The sequence below is a fragment of the Mastomys coucha genome, unplaced genomic scaffold (genome assembly GCF_008632895.1).
Source record: "Mastomys coucha isolate ucsf_1 unplaced genomic scaffold, UCSF_Mcou_1 pScaffold23, whole genome shotgun sequence".
NCBI classification, from domain to species: Eukaryota; Metazoa; Chordata; class Mammalia; order Rodentia; family Muridae; genus Mastomys; species Mastomys coucha.
The window spans coordinates 81,496,921-81,518,825 of NW_022196906.1; the positions used below are offsets into that span (position 1 = coordinate 81,496,921).

Sequence of the window (21,905 nt, forward strand, 5' to 3'; positions counted from 1 at the left end):
CTACTCCCTTCCACTAGCTAGGCCATGGTCCTACTCTTCCAAAATAACACCATCAAAGGCACTGGGTAGTCAAGCATATGAGCCTGCAGGGGACATTTCACATTCAAGCTGTAATGGCCTCAAACAGAATTCTATGACTCAGAAAGCTGTGATTCAGAGTATGATCACTAGATTGTTTTTTAACCTAAACACTAAAGGTCCACGGTGGCTTCTAATGTCCTAGGAGGAGTAGTGGAGCTAAGAAAACATAAGTTTGAAGCCATACTAGTAGTAGTAAATATGGGCATCTCCACATGATCCCTCACTGATCACTAATGGAAAACAACTGGACCAGTTCATGGTTTCAGGGTGATCCCAGAAGAGAAAGAGAAGAGGTATAAAAGACAGCATGTGACCATTGGTGAATATTTGAATATTGGCTGGGAATTGGATAAGTCATTATTTTGTATGAAAGAGATCGTTCTTGATTTTAGAATGCCTATTGTATTAGTCAGGGTTCTCTAAAAGAACAGAGCTCAGAGAATGAATGAGTGTGTGTGTGTACACGTGTGTGTGTGAGTGTGTGTTATTAAATTGGCTTATAGGATGCAGTTCTTGTTGTCCATCTATAGTTGTCTTACACTGAAGAAGTTGGGAATCCAGTAATTGTTCAGCACACAAGGCTGGATGTCTCAACAGTCCAGATCTGGCATTGAAGGCCTGGAAAGATGCTGGCCTTCAGTCTACATGAGAACACCAGAGGCATTAGCTTCTGTATCAGTGACAGAATGCCACAGCAGCAAACTGTGGAGGCTTCACCTGTCAATAAAAAAGCCTGTGGCCAATTAGATGAGGCAGGATTAGAAGGTGGGACATCTGGCAGAGAGAGAGAGAGAGAGAGAGAGAGAGAGAGAGAGAGAGAGAGAGAGAGAGAGAGAGAGAGAGAGAGAGAGAGAGAGAGATGGGGGATTATGGGATAAAGACAAGCATAGGAAAAGAACCTCACCGAGTTACGCTGGAGGAGATGGTCGCCTTAAACTGAGGACCAGGTAACCTGCTACATGGCAGAACTTAGAACAGAATAAATAACAGGTTGTTTAAGTTGTGAGCTAGTGAGGGGACAGAGCCAAGGCTTTTGGCCTAGGCATTTATTCATACATAAGAAGTCTCAGAGTCATCATTTCGGGGAACATGGCATAGGCGGCAAAGCAAGTGAGGTGAGGGAAAGCAGGCAAAAAAATCCCTTCCTTTTATCTGGACTGTCACCAGAGGTGCCATCTACATTTAGGATAGGTTCCCCACCCCCTTGAATAATGTGATCAAGAATCCCTCATAGAAATGCCAGCACTTGGAGTTTTAGTTGATTCTAAATGTAGTCAAGTTGACAAACAAGATTAGCCCAGACAATGGAGTATTTAGAAGTAAAGGAGTGTGAACTCTGTAAACTTCCTACCAAGAAGTTGAGGGGAAAATGAACATTTAGGTTGAATCCATCTAGGTGTCAGGAATGTTTAAGAATGAATGAACCCAGGGAAAAGCTGGACTTAGTTGTGGCATTTTCACATATACGCGTCTAATTGTGTTCTGATTCATCTTCCTACCTGTCTCGTGCTTCCACCTGCTCTGACTGGTCCCTATCCTCCCCCCATATTGTCCATTGTCTTCTCTTTTTTCCTCATCCCCTAAGACCTCTCTCCCCTCCTGACCCCCTTTCCAACTATATCACACACACACGCACACACACACACAGACAAACACACACACACACACATACACACAGAGACACACACAAACACACAATATTAAATCTAGCTTCTACCTAGTTGTCTTCCTGAGTCCAGTTCCCTGCAGATGTATGATGATGACTAATTTATATGAGGGACAATAAACAATTTTTCTTAAGTCCCTCTAAGTTTCAATTGTCACCAAACAAGTGACATTAAAGAAATCAGGACTCACCTAGCATCATAATCTCTGTGAAGTTCAAGAGTGGGTTCGCTCCTAGAGGGTAGCTGCCTTCAGTGTGTCCTCCTGAACTTCATTGTCTTCACAGAGTTCCAATTGAGGAACCTGTTTTCAGAACTAACAAGGATTCTTTTTATAAAAAATGACTTCAAGATGTTTAACCTGCAACCTATGGAAATTCAACCTAAAGTTGTGTTTGTCCAAAATATTACAGTAAATGTAGCATTTGATTTTTTTCTGGTCTTCCAGTTTGTTTAAATTGTAAACTTTCCGACTATACTTTTACTTCCACAGTATACTTAAGTTAGGGGTAATGAAGTAGCATGACTCAGCAGGATAGGCTGAGCTAGGCCCAGATGTAAAATCCCCAAGTCCAACTGGCTTATGGAAGCAGAGATTTGTGGCAAGAGAGATGGCTCAGTTAATACAATGCTTGCTGGGCAAGCATGAGGCCTGAGTTCACTCAGGCGTATGTGAGCGCCCACGTGAAAAGGTGACTCATGCCTGCTCTGCAGCAAAGAGCTAGAGAGATAGAATGCTCCCTGGAGCTCTCTGAGTAGATGCCTAGACAGGTTGGTAAGCTCCAGATTCACCGAGGTGTCCTGACTCAGAAAATAAGGTGAATAATGATAAGACACCTGACCTGGCATTGATTACGAGATTTATTTCAATTTAGTAGGGGCATCTGTTCCACATCATCTTTATTGAAACTGATGCCATCTCCTCCTCTATCCAGACAGGGGAGGAAACATGGCAAATTGCCCACTGTTGTTCTCTCCCTGCCTCCCTCCCTCCATGCCTCCCTCCCTCCCTCTCTCCATGCCTCCCTCCCTCCCTCCCTCCCTCCCTCTCTCTCCTTGCTGTCTCTCTCTCTCTCTCTCTCTCTCTGTGTCTTTCCTCTTCCCCCCTTGAGTGTGTGTGTGTGCGCGTGCGTGTGCATGTGTGTGTGCGCGCATGCGTGCGTGAGTGCGTGTGTGCGTGTATGTGCTTATGTGTGTGTGTGCGTGTGTGTGCGTGCACGCGTGTGTGCGTGTGTGAGTGCATGCATGAGTGCGTGTGTGCGTGCATGTGCGTGTGTGTGTGTGTGTGTGTGTGTGTGTGTGGTGTGTGTACGTGTGTGCGCGTGCGTGCATGCGTGTGCGTGTGCGTGTGTGTGTGTGTGTGTGTGTGTGTGTGTGTGCATGTGTCCTCTCACTGAACCAGAAGCTCACCATTTTGCCTAGGCTGGCTGATTCACAGGCATACATACATAGCTTTGCCTACAGGTTTACACGGGTGATGATGATTTTACATCAGGTGTCTTTTCAATCACTCTCCACCTTATACTTTTGAGACAGGGTCTCTTGGTGCTCACTGAAACATTAAGTCCAACCCTTTATCACCTCAGGAAAAACGCCAGTCATCCTAGCCCAGCAAGCTCTCTCACCCACTTACTATCTCTCTGGCCCTGTGCCCATGGCTTCTTAGCACTTCTAGCCAGGAGTGAGACATCCCACTTCTGCTTATATTTTGTTAGCTCAAATTAGACAGCCACATGCCTAACCCAAGAGGTCAGGAAGTAAAACACACACAGAGTGAAGATGTCATAACACGGGGAACTCCTCTGACCTCCAGGCACAGTAATGCTTTATAATGATGGTGAGCTCATGACTTCCCACAGCAGCCTTCTGAGTTTGCTCTCAGTTGTTTTTAAAGCTAACAGATTTCTTGCTTAGTAGAACTAGCCAGCTATGTCGTGTTACGGTTCTAGGAAGGGACGTTTCCTTGAGGTGACAGCAGATTGGACCAAGGGACCCTGTTCAGCTACATTTGCTGGTGACTTTCTGATGATCAAGTCAAGTCACCTTTGATGCTTCCAAGTCTCATTGGTGTAGTCTGATGTATTATCTTAGATCTGTGGGAGAAGTAGGCAGGACTCTTGGGAATTCTCCAGAATACTGTTAAGAGGCCCTGAAAACCTTCCTTTCTCAGTCATACACATTTGAGAACCGATTTTTCGGTTCAAGCATCCTTCAAGCAGGATGACATATTGTAACAGGCCAAATACAGAGAAGACAGGAGAAACCAGGCATTTTTTGTTCAAATAAAGACTTATTTATTTATTGTATGCAAGTACATTGTAGCTGTCTTCAGACACTCCAGAAGAGGGCATCAGATTTGGATACGGATGGTTTTGAACCACCATGCGGTTGCTGGGATTTGAACTCAGGACCTTCGGAAGAACAGTCATTGCTCTTAACCACTGAGCCATCTCTCCAGTCCCCAGGCATCTTTTTTAATCCAAAAGTTAAAGAGATTGCAATAGAAATTAGTTCTAAAATATTTTTGTAATATGTAAAACATTTTATGTCAATCTATAACAAATCTTATTTTTTACAGACATTAGAAAGTAAATATAATTTAAACTTTTCACATAATCTACATCAATTCTTGGAGTTTTGGCATCCTCAGTATATTTTTTTTAAGGTTTGGAATAATTATTCTCAATATTTTTAAAAGAATTTAAAAGGTCTGGGAACCGATTTCTCAGGTAATAACTTCTTTGGTCAATTCCAGCTTAATCTACCAAAAGAGAAAATAGTAGATGACATTATTTCTGTGGAGCTTACAAAGATAAATGAAAAAAAAAAAAGCTTGTGTTTATAAAGACTGGATCATTGTGTAGACACACCCATTGGAGGGAAGACAGTTTGACCATCTGTGTTGCAATACCAAATCAATTGCATTTTTCTATTATAAGAAGTATGTTCAGTTACTCTTCTGAATAATATTTGGCTAAAACTAACCGATGATTGGGATATATAAAGCAACAAATAGAAAATTCATTAAACTTGAAAAATTGAAATAAGCAAATTCGTATTCTCATCTACAGGTACCAGATATGGCGATTCCATAGCTCAATGGTGTCAACACAGTCTAGAGACTTTTACTTCCTCCTCATCTATCATTTACAGCATGCCAGCCCAGGAAGCTGGTTTCTTGCTCGAGCCCCACTCCTGGTATCAAAAGCAACCCAAATGTACCTCCCTTTCTGTAGCAGCCTTCCCAAAGCCATGTGATTCCTTGATATTCATACAGAATTGGGGTTTGTTCAGGAAGAGTGAGGGTGGGGGACAGTGACTGGATAGCTGAATAATAAGATCTTATTCTACTGTTGCCACAGATGAGATACCTCATTGCGGTGACTAACACTACCAGGAAACACTGGGCAAAATTCACTGTGTTAGCATGATGAAAGCTGACTGTGGCTCAGAAGTCACTGAGAACCCAACACGTGCCTCAGAGTATCACAGTGTGCAGTCATGTTTCCTTAAATGCTCATAGCTCATCGCCATCAACTCCTAACATATATTATTCAACAATAAAGCGTGGTTCCACTCAGCCTCACACCGCCAGCCACACTTTTGTTTACTTACTTAAATCATCCTGCAGTTGTCACAGCTGACACATCCCCTTTCCTTTAAACATACTGCTCTCAGCTAAAAACTGGGAGTTTTACTCATCTAAGGACTATACATTTTATTCTATAACCCAAACAATTCTCTAGTTTGGGTCACTAATAAAAGTCAGAAACAAACACAGAAATATATTATTCAATACAGCTTTGGTTTTTTTTTTTCCTGCAACAACCCACACACCATCTGTCTCATCTACTAATATGAGCCAACTAGAAAAGGAACATATTTTCTCTGATGCTTTTTTGCAATAATGCATAGATCATCTAGGAAACGATCCTTGGTCAGTTTCCTTCAGGTCTCAGCTTAAATCTCCTTGGGAATCTTCCCCGGCTACCCTGTATAGAATGAGGTAGCACCTTCTGGTCACTTCCTACCAAATCTTGTCTGATTCTGTCCGTAGAACTCCTATGGATCTGTAATAGCTGGTGTGCATGTGTGTACTTCCCATCTTCACACTAGAGCAGCGATTTTCGACCTGTGGGTTGTGACCCCTTTGGGGGTCATATATCAGATATCCTGAGTATCAGATCTTTACATTACAATTCACAACAGCATCAAAATTACAGTTATGAAATGGTGGTGAAATAGTTTTATGGTTCAGGGTCACCATGGCATGAGGAACTGTATTAAAGGGTCGCAGCATCAGGAATGTTGAGAACCACTGGACTAGAGGGATGTAAGGACCAGATGACATGTTGGTTTTCTCCCGAGCTATACATTCCTCACACACTTGGTGCCACTCTCATTATGGCTGGTCAATAAGTATCTGGTAATTGGATCTACTTTTCTGAATCGTCTCTCATTGAAATGTTGTATGTTGTGTGCTGAATGCAAACTTTAAAATAAAGATGTCCTGGTATGTATGTTATTTTGATTAATGATACTTAGTTGCATTGGGTTTTAAATTTGTACCATTAGTAAACATTTAAAAGAAAATATCAGATGTATCAAAATTGATAAAATATAGTTTCATACTAGGAAAGACAAGTTTCTTTTAATGTCTGGGTAGATTTTTTTAAAGATACTGTTTTATTATAAGTAATTTATCATGCATGGAAAATTAATCTGAGACTAATTAGACTACAGAAGTTGAAAACTATCTCAAAGTAAAGCCTTCAAGAACCCACACTTATTTTTATGTTCAAAACGGAACTTCTAAAAGTTGTTTTTATCTTCATAAACTTTGGATTGTAACCACTGCTCATGGATAGTCTCTTCATCTTAGAAATCTGAATAATATACACTTAATGGTAACTGTAGTATGAAGCATTAGATATTCCATGTCTTCAAATATTACTCCTTCTTGTAGTTATTAACTGAATAAGAACTCCCACTTCCACCCTCAAAAAAAGAGCCTCGGGAACCATGGCTGCTTCTGGTGGAGGTATTCCCATGCATGAGTGTGATTAGCACAGACTTGCTAAATCTCTCCCTGAGCCATCTGTGAGCACCTTCTTGCTTTAAAACAACACACACCAACTCTGCTCAGTTCTAAGTCAGTTTTTGTCACAACCGTTATCTTCATCTTAAACCTGGGAACATTCTTCAGTGTCTAAATGGCTTGTGAATGCCACCTTCGGCGAAGAATATGGTCCTCCAACTGAAAAAAGGATCTTCATTACGTCAATTACCTCAAATGAAATCTTATTGCCATCAAACACTGGCCACAAAAATTCCATCTCATTTATAAAACGGAAAGAAAAGGGAACATTTTGGTTGAACAAGTGAGTTTCAAACATTTTCATGTGTTTAACCCCCCCCCCCTTGAGCAAGCTCCAGACCGATATAAATACTTCTTTCATGAGGGTAGCCTTGGTGTGAGGTCCCGGGCTGGCAAGTCAGCAATATCGGAGACTTGATTGACAAGACTTGGCAGTGAATAATGAGCTGCTCAGATGGGAGACCAAGTTCTTTGCTGCAGACCCAATACCCCCGACAGGAAGGACTTGCTCTGATTACTGTGACAAATCAGGCAAGGCATGGAGAGCCCAGACAGTTGCTACAGTGAAGGCACCTAGAACTGCCTGGAGAGCAGCCCAGACACAGGCTATACTCTGAAACAAATCCTGACGTCATCACAGGTGTTATAGCCACATTCTCTACCAAAGATGCTAAACTCCGATCTTACAAAAAAGGGGGAGGGTTATTTTAGCTTTTATTCATGTGTATGCTCAGGTGTTGGGAGAGGCTAGATAGGGACCTAACTCCCTTGGAGCTGGAGTTATAGGTGATTGTGAGCAACCAGTCATGGGTGCTGGGAGCTGGTTATTCAGTTCCTCTGGAAGAGCAGCAAGTGCTCTAACCACTTGGATAACTCTCCAGCTCCCAAGACACATGTTGGTTTTGTTTTTTTAAACTTGCAAATCTGCAATATTTAAAATAGATTTAATTGTTTAGTTCATCAGGCCCAACCTGAGAACAGCCAAGGAAGAATCTATCCTTTAAGGTTTATCATTTTTCATATAACTAAATTATATAATGATACAAGTTAACAACATTGAATTAATTCACAGGACTGTGCACCCCTCACCATGATTCAGTTTTACAACATCCCAATCCTCCCCCATAAACATTAGGTTTAGGGGTTTGAATTCGATTTCTCATAAGTTTTTTTTTGGGGGGGAAACATAATTATGTAATTAAAACAGAATACCAAAAACGTTAATAAATTTTACTCAATTAGTGTTCAGATAGAAATGAGTAATTAACCTGGAGAGAAACACATTTTATATGTGCAGTGTTCAAACAAAAAGTCTAGTTGTTTTCGACAGGTGTACATTCTTGCTTAACTGTAAAGTCTTCATAAAATCACTGAAGGGATGAGTATGAACTGGCCTCTGATCACAAGTGAAGGCGGCATTGTCTGGAGGCGCATGGTGGCAAGCAGCAGTGAGGCATGGCAGTGCCCCAGTCCTTCACGTGTCCCTTTTCAGCTCCATTTCTAAGTGTGGAATAAGTCATATCCTATGAGTTCATCTTGTCCCTGGAGGAGCATCGTGCCACAGCAGGCCGCAATCAAAATGGCGATTAGTTCAGATTCCGTTTTTATCTTTTTGTTTGTATTTTCCGGACATTATTGATGCTTAGTCCATTTAAAGTGTGGCCTTGCTTTCTCCCTGGCTTCCTCCTTGGGGACTGTCACCTAGCACTTTGCCTCTGGAACACACTCCCTTTCTCTCTCATGTGAGCCTTGCAATAATAGAGAAACAAGAAAGCATGTTTGGCACACATACATGAGGTAAATTTATAATTTTTCTCTAGTAGAATATAAAGCTTGATAGCTTGGATGTATACAAGAATATTGTTTCCTGAAGTGTGACAGCGGTGACCTTTTTTTCATGAATGGAGCTCAAGTTGTCGGAATTGCATCTGATGCCTATTGGATGTCCAATAAATGCTTGAATAAATGAAGATTTGAACATTTCAGTCCTACCAGATTATGGAAGTTGGTCTCTAGATTATGAGTATGTTTTGAAGAGTACGTTAAAAAAAATAATGGAAAGCATGCACTACAAATGCCCTGCTAGGGATTGACATGACATTCTAAAACCTAACTGTAACATGTGATGTTAGACCACAGACTATACTACAGTTCTTTCTAATTTATTTGAAATTTTATTGCATTTTAATTGTGTGTGTGCATTTTTCATGCATCCATGTGCCACGGTGCACATTGTGAAGGTCAGAGGACAACTTGCTTGCACAAGTGGCTTCACAACTTCCAACATGTGAGTCTCAGGGATGGGAGTCATTGAACTCAGCCTCTCCCTATGCCATCTTGGCAGAAATCTGTCTGGCTATTTTATAAGACTTTGAGTCAGGCTTAAGAAGTATGTGTGCCTGTTCTAAAGTAGTAAATATGATGTTCCTGAAAAGTGTTCTTGTCTTCTGAAACATCTTAAAAGTAATGCTCCCTTTCATGATTTACCTGATTTATCTGTGTGAGCCTATCTTTGATAAAAATGACAAGCTGTGCAGAAAAAAATTCATAAATAAGAACGATGGTGCTTTGTCCCCGGTGCCATAAGGGACTCAGCTTTAAGCCCCATACAAATAGCTGATTTAATGAAATCAGTGTAGAAATAGAAGGTTTGCGACTTTTGTTGTCCTAGTAATCTCTATTTTCACCTCTCAGTTTAAAATAAACTCGACCAAACATTATTCTTGCAATATTCTTCTTACCTGGCTCTTGCCTTTCCTTCTGGGAATGCTGTGTTCTCTCAGATTTATGTATGTCATTGCCACACGATGCCCCTCTTTCTCCATGTCAGGTCGAGTCCCTTGGACTGTCAACATCTCGGGTATTTGATTGCAATCAGCAGTAATTTCCCAATTCATGAGGACCTTCCCCCAGAGTTGCTGAGCTCATTTCAGCCTTCCTCCTTGGGGACCATCACCATCATGCAGTCCTGCCTCCCAAGAAGACCCTCCCTTCCTGATCCACGTTCCCCTTTCATTCTTTCTTTTCAAGAGAGTATCCTCAACATTCTCTTATTTAGCTTGAGTCTATAAACCAACTTGCATATATGTCCAAATGCGTCCAAATGATGATTTCTAAAGTCATGTAGAACTCTTTGGTTGCTGAATCTGATGAATATCTGCCATTATTGTGTTTGGCTTTCTTCTCCCTGGCTGGGAGAAGTCCTTACCTCATCTTCCCACAACACTTGAACCTGATCACTTTTATCTGCCACAGGTCCTCTTCAGTGATTTTTTTTTTTTTTTGTATTCTGACTCATCTAACAAATGTCAGCCTGCACAGCTCTGACCTTGGTTTGCTCTCACAAGCCACAGCATTTCCTTAGGAAACTAATTAGTTCCTATTGTTGATCACTTTTTTTTGGTGGGCTGATGCTCAAATTCATTTTAAGTTCTTTGCTGCACCCAAGCACCACTCGTATCTCTGGTTGCTCTCTGGGTATCTCTGTCTATGTTCCTCAAGACTTTTCAGAAGTCACCAGATCCATCTGAGTTCTTGTCCTTAGTGTGACCATTCCCCCAGGAAGGACAGTGAACTGAAGCAGCAGAGAAAGATGCTACTCTCCTATGCTGTTTCTGTTCCTCCTCTTTGGGGGAACACAATGGAAATGTCTTTTCCTTCTCCTTTGAAATGAATATGTCATCTCCCTAGTTTGGGCCAAAGAAATGTTTTGGAGCTGACGTGCATCACTTTAGACATGCAATTTTACCTGTGTCTTCCTCCCTGTTGTAATAACTAGCAATAGTCCAGAGATAGCAAACTTCATCAGTTTTCCTTCAAGAGCCAAGCTTAAAAGCCATCCTTCCACTAGACAAAACAGGATATATATGGGGTGACTGGGAAAATCACTTCTGCTATGTTAATTCTGTGAAATTTTGGAAGTATTTCTTTCTGCCAATATTGCCCAGTCTATCCTGATTGATTGACAAACCAATATAAAATTCATCATTTTCTTTCTCCTCTCTGGGCCATTTGAAAAACTGAACTATGGGAGTATCTCTTGTGCTCTGGGTCTGCTGTGACCTTGACCTTGCCTGACCTAGTACCACCCACCTCTGCTAAATATGTTCCATATCTCAGAACACATGTCAGCACCACTTTTGTGAACACTTTGTCTTCATGACCCAGACTGTTCTGTGGATACTATTTCCTAATTATCCTTCAAATATGCCCTTTGTGATTTATATATGGCTTGCCATGGCCTATATAGACCATCATCCAGCCTTTTAGGAGGTTCCCTGTTCTTGTCACCAGCTTTCAATGACTCTAGTCTTCCACAGTTGTGTCAAAAAGACTTAAAAAAAAAATAAGATACAAACTGTAGTCATCCCCTCTCCTCCCTACAGTCAGTCTTCTGCCAATACTTACAGAACAAGGTCAAAATGTCTGAGCACAGCATATTCCAAGCAGCCCGAGTCTGCCCTGCCTCTTTCGCCACATCACGGGGTCAGCAATAACCTCATCCCTTCTCCTCTTAGCCAGTTTCCACACAGAAACTATAACATTCTTTAACGGATCCTTCTAGAAATCCCTGTGTAGGTTTCATTTACTCTAAGTGGGCTTTTCTCATTGTACCTAAAAGACACACCAAATCCTCTCTGCTGTCATTTGTAAATGTAAAATGTTCTTTAGCAATCTAATATGTTCTTTAAAAAAAAAAAAAAACAAAAAAAAACCAAAACAAACAAACAAAAAAAGTCATTGGTTTGATGGACACTGTAGTGACCATAGATTGCAGTCTTCCTGAGTAAGGAGGGAACATTTATTTCATTTGTAAAAATTCAGGATTTAATACATTGCAGATGCATTAAAGATATTTATGCAACTAGAAAAGATCTCTTCATCAAATAGGTCACATCTGTAAAAGGCTGTAATATTTTTATTATACTTATCTAGTAGTCGTAGTAGTAGTAGTTGGTGGTGGTGGTGGTGGTGGTGTGTGTGTGTGTGTGTGTGTGTGTGTGTGCACGCTTGGGTATGGATATGGTGGGTTCTCACACCACTGTTGTGTATGGTCAGAAGACAACCTGTGGGAGTCAGTTTTTTCCTTCTACCATGCAGGCTCTGGGAATTGAACTCAGGTTGTCAGACCTGGCAGCAGGCATCTTAACTCTCTGAGCCAGCTTGCCAGCTGGCCATGATGTTCTTAAAATCATTTTTATCATCTGTCAAGGACGGACTTACTGTGTACCAGACATACAACAAGCATTTAATAAGCATTGTTGCTCTGAGCCATTGAGAATAGCAATAGACATCTATCTTCACTGATTTCATTATCTGAAGAAAATCACATCCCATCCTTCTGATAGTCACATCATTGCAGTCCCCTAGGTAATAATTAAGTGAACTCTTTTCTTAGGAAGTAACAGAATGAATAGAAGAGGTACTAAGGCTGATGTTCAAGATTTTCAAACTGCAGTGTTTGAGGAAACTCATTATTTAAAATGTCTTTGAAAGAAATAATATTTACAGATCGTATTTGCTTTGAAACAGAACATGGGGGGGGGGGGTGCCAGGTTTAATGAGCCTCTACAGATAAGCAAGGGGTAACTCCCAAGAGAAGAAATTAGTACAGAAAGAATAAATAATTTATCTCATATCATAACCTTCCAAGATTCATTATCTTCCTCATTTTCCCCAACCACAAAATATTGTTTCTGATCTATTGATAAAATATCAAGTGGATGGCAGAGTTGTAGAGATGATATACCCAAGGCTTACTGGAGAGAGATACTGACAAAAGAGTTTGAGAGAAAGTCACCAGGCTGTGGGAAGGCACTGAGAAGACATGACAACTGTCTCAGCCCCTCTTGTCTGTAACAATCAGGTTTTCATAATCCATGTCTTCTTGCCCAAGATTTTCTATCCCCTTCAAATAAGAGGCAGATTGTGAACAGAACTTATCAATAAGTTAAAAAGCATACATTTATTATTGATCCATATTTCCACACACAGACGCTTCGTTTATGTCTTTGCTTGATGTTGGGGTAGGGTGGGGAAGGAATTAAGGCTATTCTTTTTCCTTCTTATTCCATATCCAGTTTGTAAAGCACAGGTTGCTGCAAAGCCAGCTGCATTTGCTGAAGGCCAAAAAGCCAAGCCAAGTGTCAGGCAATTACCAGGCCTGGGTATTTTTGCAGAAATACACAAAAACGTGTAGAATCGCTTAATTCCATCCCCTCCTAACCTCTTGGCATGGAAATTGGCTGCTTGGGCGCATGCTGTTTTTCTCCCAGGCCGTGTGTCAGGGGGCTATTAACACTCACTCCAGCAACCCGTTCCCGGGCCATTTGGGATGTTGCACGCGTTCACACCGGCGCGCGGCCCGCGGCGACTTCACGCGCTGCCGTTTTGTTTATGCGGAGCAGCGAGGGCAGCCGGGGTGCGAAGGTCTGCCAGGGCTAGATAAAGCCGGGCTGCGACACCGAAGCGGTCGTCCTGCCATGGATACCACGGAGAGCGCCGCCGCCGAGAGCGCGCACAGCCCAGCACGTCCGCCCTCGCGCAGCCGCTGCCCGCCGCCCGCGCAGCCCGGGTACCTATCAGCCCGGATCCATCCCCGCGCATCTCCATCCTCGCCCCGTGCCCGCCGCCCACGGAGCCCGAGGACCGCCTGGCCCCAGCTCGTCCCCGTGCGCCCTCTACCTCAGCCCTCGCCCTATACCCGTCGCCCATGCCCGATGCCCTTGCTAAGTCCTAGTTGAGTCCGGTGGCCCGGCTCACGTTCTTTGTGCGCGGCTTGCGCTTGCCCTCCTGCAGGTCCGAGGGCTTCTGGAGACCGTGGGTTCGAACTCCTGGCGAGAAAGAGCAGCGGACGGAGCCCCAGGCTGCAGAGGCGGTGAGTGACAGTGTGGCCTGCTGAGGTTCAGGGCGCAGAGCATCCCCGCTCCCGACCCCCAATCCAGGCCTGGGGAGTAAGGGCTCGAGTGGCTTGCGCTCCCAATCTGCTCAGTACTTAACAGTGTGCCTGCCCCAGACCCTGTGGATATGGACGTGGGCTGGGACATCCGTTGAGGTGATGAAGCCGCTTGCGGCTAAAGAGCTGGGTTGCAGAGAGGCTCAGGGTCACAGTCCCTACCTGAACCACAGGCGCTGGGTCACACACCTTCCCAATTTCGACAAGGAGATGCGTGGTGACTGTGATTACTCCTTTCCTTCCTAGTTGCCCAGTGGCCCAGGAATGACTGAAACTTCCGGGAAGCTTTTGCAATACCAACACCCTGTCAGGTGAGTGACAGGCAAGAACAAGAGATGAGGCATGATCATGCAGCTTGGTTTAATAGCTGGCATCCCAGTTTCTCTGGGAAAAATCTGCCCTTAGTTACTCTGTGTTCCCACTCTGAGGATTCTCTTACTCACAGAATGGGAAAATACAGGACTTAGCACATAAAAGAACTGTCAGTTGGTAGATAGTAAATGCTAACAGAATTGGCTAAAAAGAGAGAAGGCAGACTGATTAGAAACGAGAGGCGAGGCGTGGGGGCTTGGGATGTAGCTTGCTGGCAAGGTATTTACGTGCCCTGAAGGAGGCTCTGCCTTATAAGATGGGAGACATCCTATGCCTGAAGAAAAGTTGTTTGGGATTTTTATTTTATTATTTTTAATCCTAAAAGGGCAATGTAAAACTGGCTTTTCAGCATGCAGAGTGCATGTGTTACTTTCTTGCAAACCAGAAGGAGGAATGGGATGGGCAGTAACAGGTTTGTAGCAGAACAAGCTTGACAGTTAGAATACCCAAGGCTGATCCAGCTGTTCACTGTTTTTGTTTGTTTTCACTGGTTTTAGTTCCTTTTACTTCTTTTGCTGCAGGAAGCCAGCCTTTCTGTAAGATTCTTTGTAGCTCTAATTTGAGACAAAATGTTTATGATTGTGTGGTGTTCTCAGGACTGTTAAAAGAAGGCCAGTGTGCTTGTGTGAAAGAAAGCCTGGCCTATGTTTACGTGCTTTTAAGCAGTGTACAAGGTGTACAATAGTCGATACATGTTGGTTACCTACATATGCTAAAAGTATTTGAAGGACACAGGGAAAGCAAATGATAAGTGAAGTTGAGTTGACTGTGGTCACGTTTTATTTTTATGTGTCTGAGTATTTTTCCTGCGTACATATGTATTTGCACCATGTGCATGCCTTGTGTCCACAGAGGCCAGAAGAGGGAGTAGGATCCCCTAGAACTGGAGTTGCTAATGGTTATAAACTGTTATGTGGATGCTGGGTCCAGAACCCAGGTCCCTGGTAGAACAGCCAGGGACTTAACCACTAAGCCATCTCTCTCCAGCCTTACTTTGATTAATTTTGAAGTGAGGTCAGGGAATGAAATATGTTACTTTTGAAGGGCTTGGGAAAGCTCACAAAGGGTGTGTTACAAGTTAGTTGTCGTTACTATTGATGAGTTTCCAAGAGTCAGATGAGTGGATATATATATATACACATATATGTGTATATATATATATACACACATATATATATATATATATATATATATATATATATATATATATATATATATAAAGAAATGACATTGGGGGCTGGAGAGATGGCTCAGCAGTTAAGAGCACTGACTGCTCTTCCATGTCCTTAGTTCAAATCCCAGCAACCACACGGTGGCTCACAACCATCTGTGATGAGATCTGATGCCCTCTTCTGGTGTGTCTGAAGACAGCTACAGTGTACCTATAAATAAATAAATAAATAAATAAATAAATAAATAAATCTTAAAAATAAAAGAAGAAGAAGGAATGTCTAAGTGTTAAAAAAAGAAAGAAAGAAAGAAAGAAAGAAAGAAAGAAAGAAAGAAAGGACATCGGATAAGAGATATCGGAAAAGAGATATCAGGTCTTGGGGCACCATGATTCCTGCTAGAGCTCCAGGGACCGGGAATTTGGATGTGTGTAGCTGCAATGGTGGCTACAAGATAGTAAAAGGCCAGAGCTTATACACCTCCATACAGAGTTTTGTCCAGAAGCCCATGGGCTTTACTCTTTAGAATGTGTTGATGGTTATAGATTTTAGCCAGAAGGATGGTATGATCAGACCAGTGTTTCAGAAAATCACTAAGGGCCTAGAATAAAGACACAAAGCAAAATTGGAAGTAGTTACAAGTAAGATATGAAGGAGAGCATTTCAAGGACATTAGAAAAGGAGGCGGGACTTAGTGGACATAGGAAGTACTTAGGAGACAAAGCAGGGCTTTAAAATGGACTGACAAGGTGGGTGAAGAACAGCTAAAAAGCCAGATTGCCTCCCAAATTTGTAGCTGCTGACCAGGTGAGTGCTGCTTTGTGAGGATGCAGATGTGGGAAATGAGGAAATGGATCTGAATTGTTATTCATTGCATTGTGTATGCTTTAGGGCATCCAAGCAGAGTAATTAGGGAGAAGGTTGTACATAAGCCATGAGACAGGCTGCTAGCATTCACTGCAAGCACTGGTGAAAGGCTGGGGAACTCATGGCAGTGGATGAGGTCGTCCTGAGTAAGTGCAGACAGAAGAGATGAGAGTTCTCAGGGAAGGCCTAGAGGAAGGGCAAGCCTCCACCTGGTAATGGAGTGAGGGAAAGCCTCAGAGTAGACGAAAGGGTCATAACAGGGGAACTCAGAGAGGAACTGTCCACAGCGAGTCATTTTGAATATTCGCTATGATACCAACCCAACAACATTTTGGAGGATTGGCAATTCAAAGTACATATTAGAAAATACTTTGGTAATTTTGCAAACAATTCCTTTCTCTGCTGAATAATTTAATTGTGGTTTTCTTAGTTAATTTTTTTTTATTAATTTCTATCTTGACTTGTGTGTCTTATGCTTTTTGCTCAGTGGTTACCTCTTTGAGGGTAGGATTCATGATTTATTCCGTTTGATTGGTAGGTCATGTTGGTACAAGAGCTCACTACCACATCTATTGCATGCATAACTGATAGCTTCTTGATTAAGTATCCAGGTTATATGCTTTTAATGTGTTTTACTAGAAATATATGTAAACTCTGTTGCATAACTTTCTGAACACACTTTTAAAATTGAGTACACTGAACACAATATAATCTTTCCTTGGCTGGAGTCACTCAGTTATATGTAGACAAAGTTCTTTGCCCTACACTAAAGTGACTTCAGGACAGTTGTCAGCTCAGCCATATCGATTTCTTTTCTTTGTATGAGAACTGAAAGAAGGCCACCAGGCCAGAGGAATCATGGTGCTTACAGGCAAATTAATTTTAAAACCTGTATCATTCTCAATCACTGATAGAGTGTTCCCAGATTGGTTGGATGGGAGAGGAGAGGCACTGGAAATAAAGGTGGTGCAGCCTCCCCACCTAGCAAGTTGTGAAGGCATAGACTTCAAGACTGCTACTCTTGTATACATCTGATCAAGCTTATCGGCTGTAGCTATAACTAATGGCTATATCTAAAGATTTTCTGCTGGACAGTGGGTGCTTGAAGCCTGTTCAGAGTACAGGCATTCTGTCCTCTTTGTATAGTTGGCTGTCATCCATGTGTGTGATGGAATGGTGGGATTTATTTGCCTTCTAAAGAAATGTAGAGAGCATAAGTCTAACCTGCATTTCCTAAGACTAAATATGTCCATAGGCATGAAATAAGATAAAGATAAACATCGATCTTCTGCTTAGAGAGTGTGAATCAATTTCTAAATCTAATTTTTATCTTGGATAAAGATGTTGAAAAGTCGACCATTTATTTGTACAGTGGCAAGTAGACTCTGTGAAAGCTGTAATAGCAGCAGCTTTAAACTCTGTCTCTAAAATGTGTGAACTAATTATTAAGCAAAGAGAGCTTGTGGAAATCAATGGTTTGGTGACAATTAGGATCCCAAGTGTGAAAACATATGGATGGGATGTCATCTGCTTCTTTCAGACTATTCTGGCCCAAGTCCAAGTGTTACGACTACTTATATCAAGAAGCAGAAACTCTTCTGAAAAATTTCCCAATTCAAGCTACAATTTCATTTTATGAAGATTCTGATAGTGAAGATGAAATGGAGGGACTGGCCTGTGAAAATCAATCTAATTAACTACTTCTGTTGACAATTGAGCTGTGTAGAATTTTGTATATAAATGTACCATAAACTTTTAAAACTAATTTATTTGTATATACATTATTAATAAAATATTTTGTAACAACTATAACATTTGGGCTTCTCTATGTCCCTACACTAGAATTAAATGTTGGTATTTTAAGATAGACATCATGTACAAATGTCCTGATTGTGTTATAAGTATTTGTGGTTCACAAAGGATTCTTTTGGTTTCTTTATTAAATTGCAAATTTGTCTTTAGTTATAGATTTTCAAGGATCTATTCTTATTTTTAAAGACTGGCTCTTGTGCTGTCTGGCGTTTTCTGTTGATCTCAATTGGATGTTTAGTTACAGGATATAATCTTGGCAGTTAGTGAAGAAACCTGAGTGCTGCTACTATCCTCACATATATTAGTATTTGTTTGCTAGCTCACAGTGAAAATGTTTTAAGTAATTATTGTTGAGGAAGAAAAACAATCTTGGGTCTCTTACATCTTAAGGACTGTAATTAAGTATTGAGTACCGTGGCTCTCACTCTGATACTTTCCTGTTGTCAGTACTTTCTGTATATGTTGAGGGATTCCTATAATTTAAAAAAAGGTTTAAATTTGAATTATTTGTATGGAGTCTAAGAACACTGAGAACATGAAGTATTCTCTCTCTTTCTCTCTCTCTCTGTCCTGGATAAAGCTAAGATTTGGAAGACATAAAATTCAACTTTATCCATTTTCCTTTTGTTTTAGTTTCCTGCTCACAATATTTTCATATAACCATTTTCTTATGGGGAGTAAAATAAATTCTCAGTGACTGGTTTTTCTTACATAGCCATCACAGAAGAAAACTTACTCCATCCTTTAGTGAGATGGACAATTTGCATGGTTAGGAGGATGCAGTAAATTTATGATCATGAAGTCCTTTTAACTTTTATATAATCACCTTGTCAGCAGTTCATTTGCAAACAAGCATCTTTATGAGCCTATACTCTGAGATGAGCCTATACTCTGAGATGAGCCTACAATCTGAGCTACATGTGAGGATGAGGCAGAAGGACTGCAAGTTCGATGCTTGTCTGACAATATACCAAAAATATTTTCCTGCATTATTCCAGAATACAAATGGGTAGAGGTGGAGATGAGAGGTAATTAGCTAGCTAAGAAATGCCTCGTACTTGAATGACTAAACATATTGACAGACTTTCTCTTATAATATTAAGCCACATTATCACAACTTTGACCCCCAGGAACTCTGGAAACTTCATAACTGAAATAAACGATGTGTCCAGAGTCAGAAAAAAAAAATTAGTACCCCACAGAGAATGCATAGGGCTATTTAGAACTACTCTTTGGGAAAATGTTCTCTTTCTATTGGATTCTACCCTGTGGATCTGTGTATTCTTCTAGAGACATACAAAAGAGAGCCCAGTGAATCCCAAACATGGGCCCACAACATTAGGCGCTTCTCTTATTAACAAATCAGGATAGTATAAGGTGCTATATATGAAGTAGATGTCTTAGATATAGACATTTATTTCTTACAGAAACGCAAGCCTATGCAGACAGACAAAGTGTTCTTTTAATAAAGTGAACGTAACGTGCATAAACCATTAAGTACAAGGATGACACCAAAACCAAATCACTCTATTTTGGAGTGAGCAACTTGAAGATTTCAGGGAAAGTAAAACGTTATGGGAGGAAGAAGAATGTGCGAGTGTGTAGATAGAGCAGAAGACTGGAAATGTTTTTTACTCGTTTTCCAGACCGGTTCCCCAAAGGTGAAGTTTTCTTCTTAACCCACAGCAGAGGCTGTTTGAGTTTGGCTTTTTAGCTCATGAACTTGTGGAAGTCCTCTTTCCTAGAGCTTAGTGTTTTACAGGAGAGAACTATTCAGCAGTCTGAACGTTTTGATAGTGTTATTTTCTTCCATATTTTAAGCTGTCCGATGGTGTTGTTTATCAAGAGACCGGTGTTCTTGTTCTACCAGAAATGATCCTCGGCCCCTGTCAGCACCAGGGCTGAGGAACAGCTTCACTCTCTGATCTTTCAGCAGAAAGCTGTCATTTCCTTGTGGTGCTGAAGTTTAGGACCAAAGAGTAACTGAGCATGCGCTGGCCTGCCCCCAGCCCCGGCAAGAGCCACCCCTCCCAAGCCGGGCGACTCAGCTCTCAGAGCGAGTGCCTTTCCTCTGACTCCGCCCCCGCCCCGCCTCCCGTGAGCGTGGTTACGTCACGACGCGCCTGACCCCTGGCGACCCCGGAAGTGGGTCGGGGGCTTGGCCTCGGCCTGGCCAAGGAGCCGGCGCGGACGGTGGTGGCCGCTGGGGTCCCGCCAGGGGAGCCTCTCCGGTGGCGGAGCCCGGATGCGGCCCGAGCCGGGGGCCCAGGATGCTGAACGTCCCTTCCCAAGCTTTTCCGGCCCCCGGCTCCCAACAGCGCGTCGCCTCCCAGGGGCGAAGCAAGGTAAGTGGCGACGCCGTTCGTTGTTCGTTCGGCTACTGACTCAAACGCCCTAAGTCTGTTCGAGCTGCTGAAGTTTGGCCTCGGTAAGTCTGCTTGGCACCCTGCTTCCTGCGCGGTGGCTTTTCTGTCTCTAGCTGTCCTCTCCAGTCTTTTGTTCTTTACGGTCTGAAGAAGAAGGCTGAGCAGTGGCGGTGGCTAGGGAAGACTGGAGTCTGCAAACCTGCCATCAGATTTAGTGCCACCTCTCTGCCAAGTCGCACTCCTCTGTGTATACGATAGCCAGTTGTTCCAGCACTGCCTCATCTGTAGACACCTCTGGTTGATTCTAAATCTGGTACCATGCTCTTGACTATTTGTTGAATATGGTTACTGTCAGCAGCAGGTGGAAATGCAGATATATAGTTACCAAAATTCAATAAAAATTGTGTAGTGTGTTCATTGCAAGGTGAGTGCTGTTACCTTATGTTATTTTCGTAGTTCCTTATTCTGTAACCACATCCTGATATTTTCTTTTGAGAGTTCTGTCTTCTTGGACTACTCGATTTCTTTTTCGAGTTTTATTTTATATGACTTTAAGACTTTCACTGAATGTTTCCATTTTTCTTCACTTAGATATGTGGTTTTGCCCTTAGATCAGAAAAGGGATTGAGGTTTTCATTTGTTCTTCAGAAGTGTCTGTTCCCAGCTTTAATCATATATAGTACTAAGATGGACACACTGATGATATAGCCATGTGTATCTTGAGCCCCTTTCCTGTGTCCATTGAATCTTCACAGTTACCCTGAAGATGGGGGCATTTACTATCTTCATTCTGGGTTTAATCCCAGCATTTAGGAGGCAGAGGCAGGTGGATTTCTGAGTTCAAGGCCAGCCTGGTCTACAGAGTTGAGTTCCAGGACAACCAGGGCTACACAGAGAAACCCTGTCTAGAAAAACCAAAAACCAAAAACAAACAAACAAACAAACCCCAGAAAAGTTAATGAAAGTCTGCCATCACTCATGTAAACTTGTGATTACCACATTTCCTTCATTGCTGTGTGTGTGCATCTTCTCACCAGTCATCTAATTGTGAATCTTGCTCTCTTTAAGCTAAATGCTTGGCTCCATAGTCAAAGGTTGCCCCTTGCAGAAGGAGAAAGCCAGTAACTGCCTTTCTTCATTCAAATGGCTATGTTCTCAGCATTTATTTAAGGGAGACAACTTCTAGGCAAAGACAAGAAATTCCTTAGCTGTGGTAGCAGAAGTGAGTTTTGTTGTCCCAAAAGAGGGCAAAATAAGATCTTTGTGTAATTTAATAGGAACCTCAAGTGTGATTAATTTCTTTGTTATGAAATGAGACAATCTTGAACCCCTGAGAAGCTGAGTTAGGACTGCCTGAAACAATCAAATAAAGTTTTCAAAAATGGAACACAGCCAGAAAGGCTGATTGGGTTTTTTTTGTTTTTTTTCTTTTCTTTATTTACATGTAAATTTCTCCAGTTTCCCCTCCAAAAAACAAAGAAACAAACAAAAACAACCAAAACAAACCCCTGTTGCCTCCCA

General features: G+C 41.9%; 2 protein-coding genes across 2 annotated transcripts in view; both read left to right on the forward strand.

Moving 5' to 3' along the window:
* The first annotated feature begins 13,312 nt into the window (after nt 1-13,312).
* Nucleotides 13,313-18,018, forward strand: Ripply2 (ripply transcriptional repressor 2). Its single transcript, XM_031344979.1, has 4 exons — nt 13,313-13,417; nt 13,642-13,720; nt 14,045-14,109; nt 17,747-18,018. The coding sequence occupies exons 1-4, from the start codon at nt 13,326-13,328 to the stop codon at nt 17,901-17,903; spliced, it is 393 nt and encodes a 130-aa protein (XP_031200839.1). The 5' UTR covers nt 13,313-13,325; the 3' UTR covers nt 17,904-18,018.
* A 2,270-nt stretch (nt 18,019-20,288) lies between these two features.
* LOC116072081 (cytochrome b5 reductase 4) overlaps nt 20,289-21,905 on the forward strand; it is a 63,528-nt gene continuing 61,911 nt past the window's right edge. Inside the window, exon 1 of the mRNA XM_031343319.1 lies at nt 20,289-20,363. Within this exon, the coding sequence (XP_031199179.1) occupies nt 20,289-20,363 (75 nt within the window). The remainder of the gene's footprint in view (nt 20,364-21,905) is intronic.

Bases quoted from the DNA above. Each gene is read 5' to 3' on its own strand.
- Ripply2 (XM_031344979.1), top strand. From the start codon at position 13,326: ATGGATACCACGGAGAGCGCCGCCGCCGAGAGCGCGCACAGCCCAGCA. The intron at 13,418-13,641 runs GTACCTATCAGC...GCCCTCCTGCAG, and splicing joins CCGCCGCCCGCGCAGCCCGG to GTCCGAGGGCTTCTGGAGAC. The intron at 14,110-17,746 runs GTGAGTGACAGG...TGCTTCTTTCAG, and splicing joins CAATACCAACACCCTGTCAG to ACTATTCTGGCCCAAGTCCA.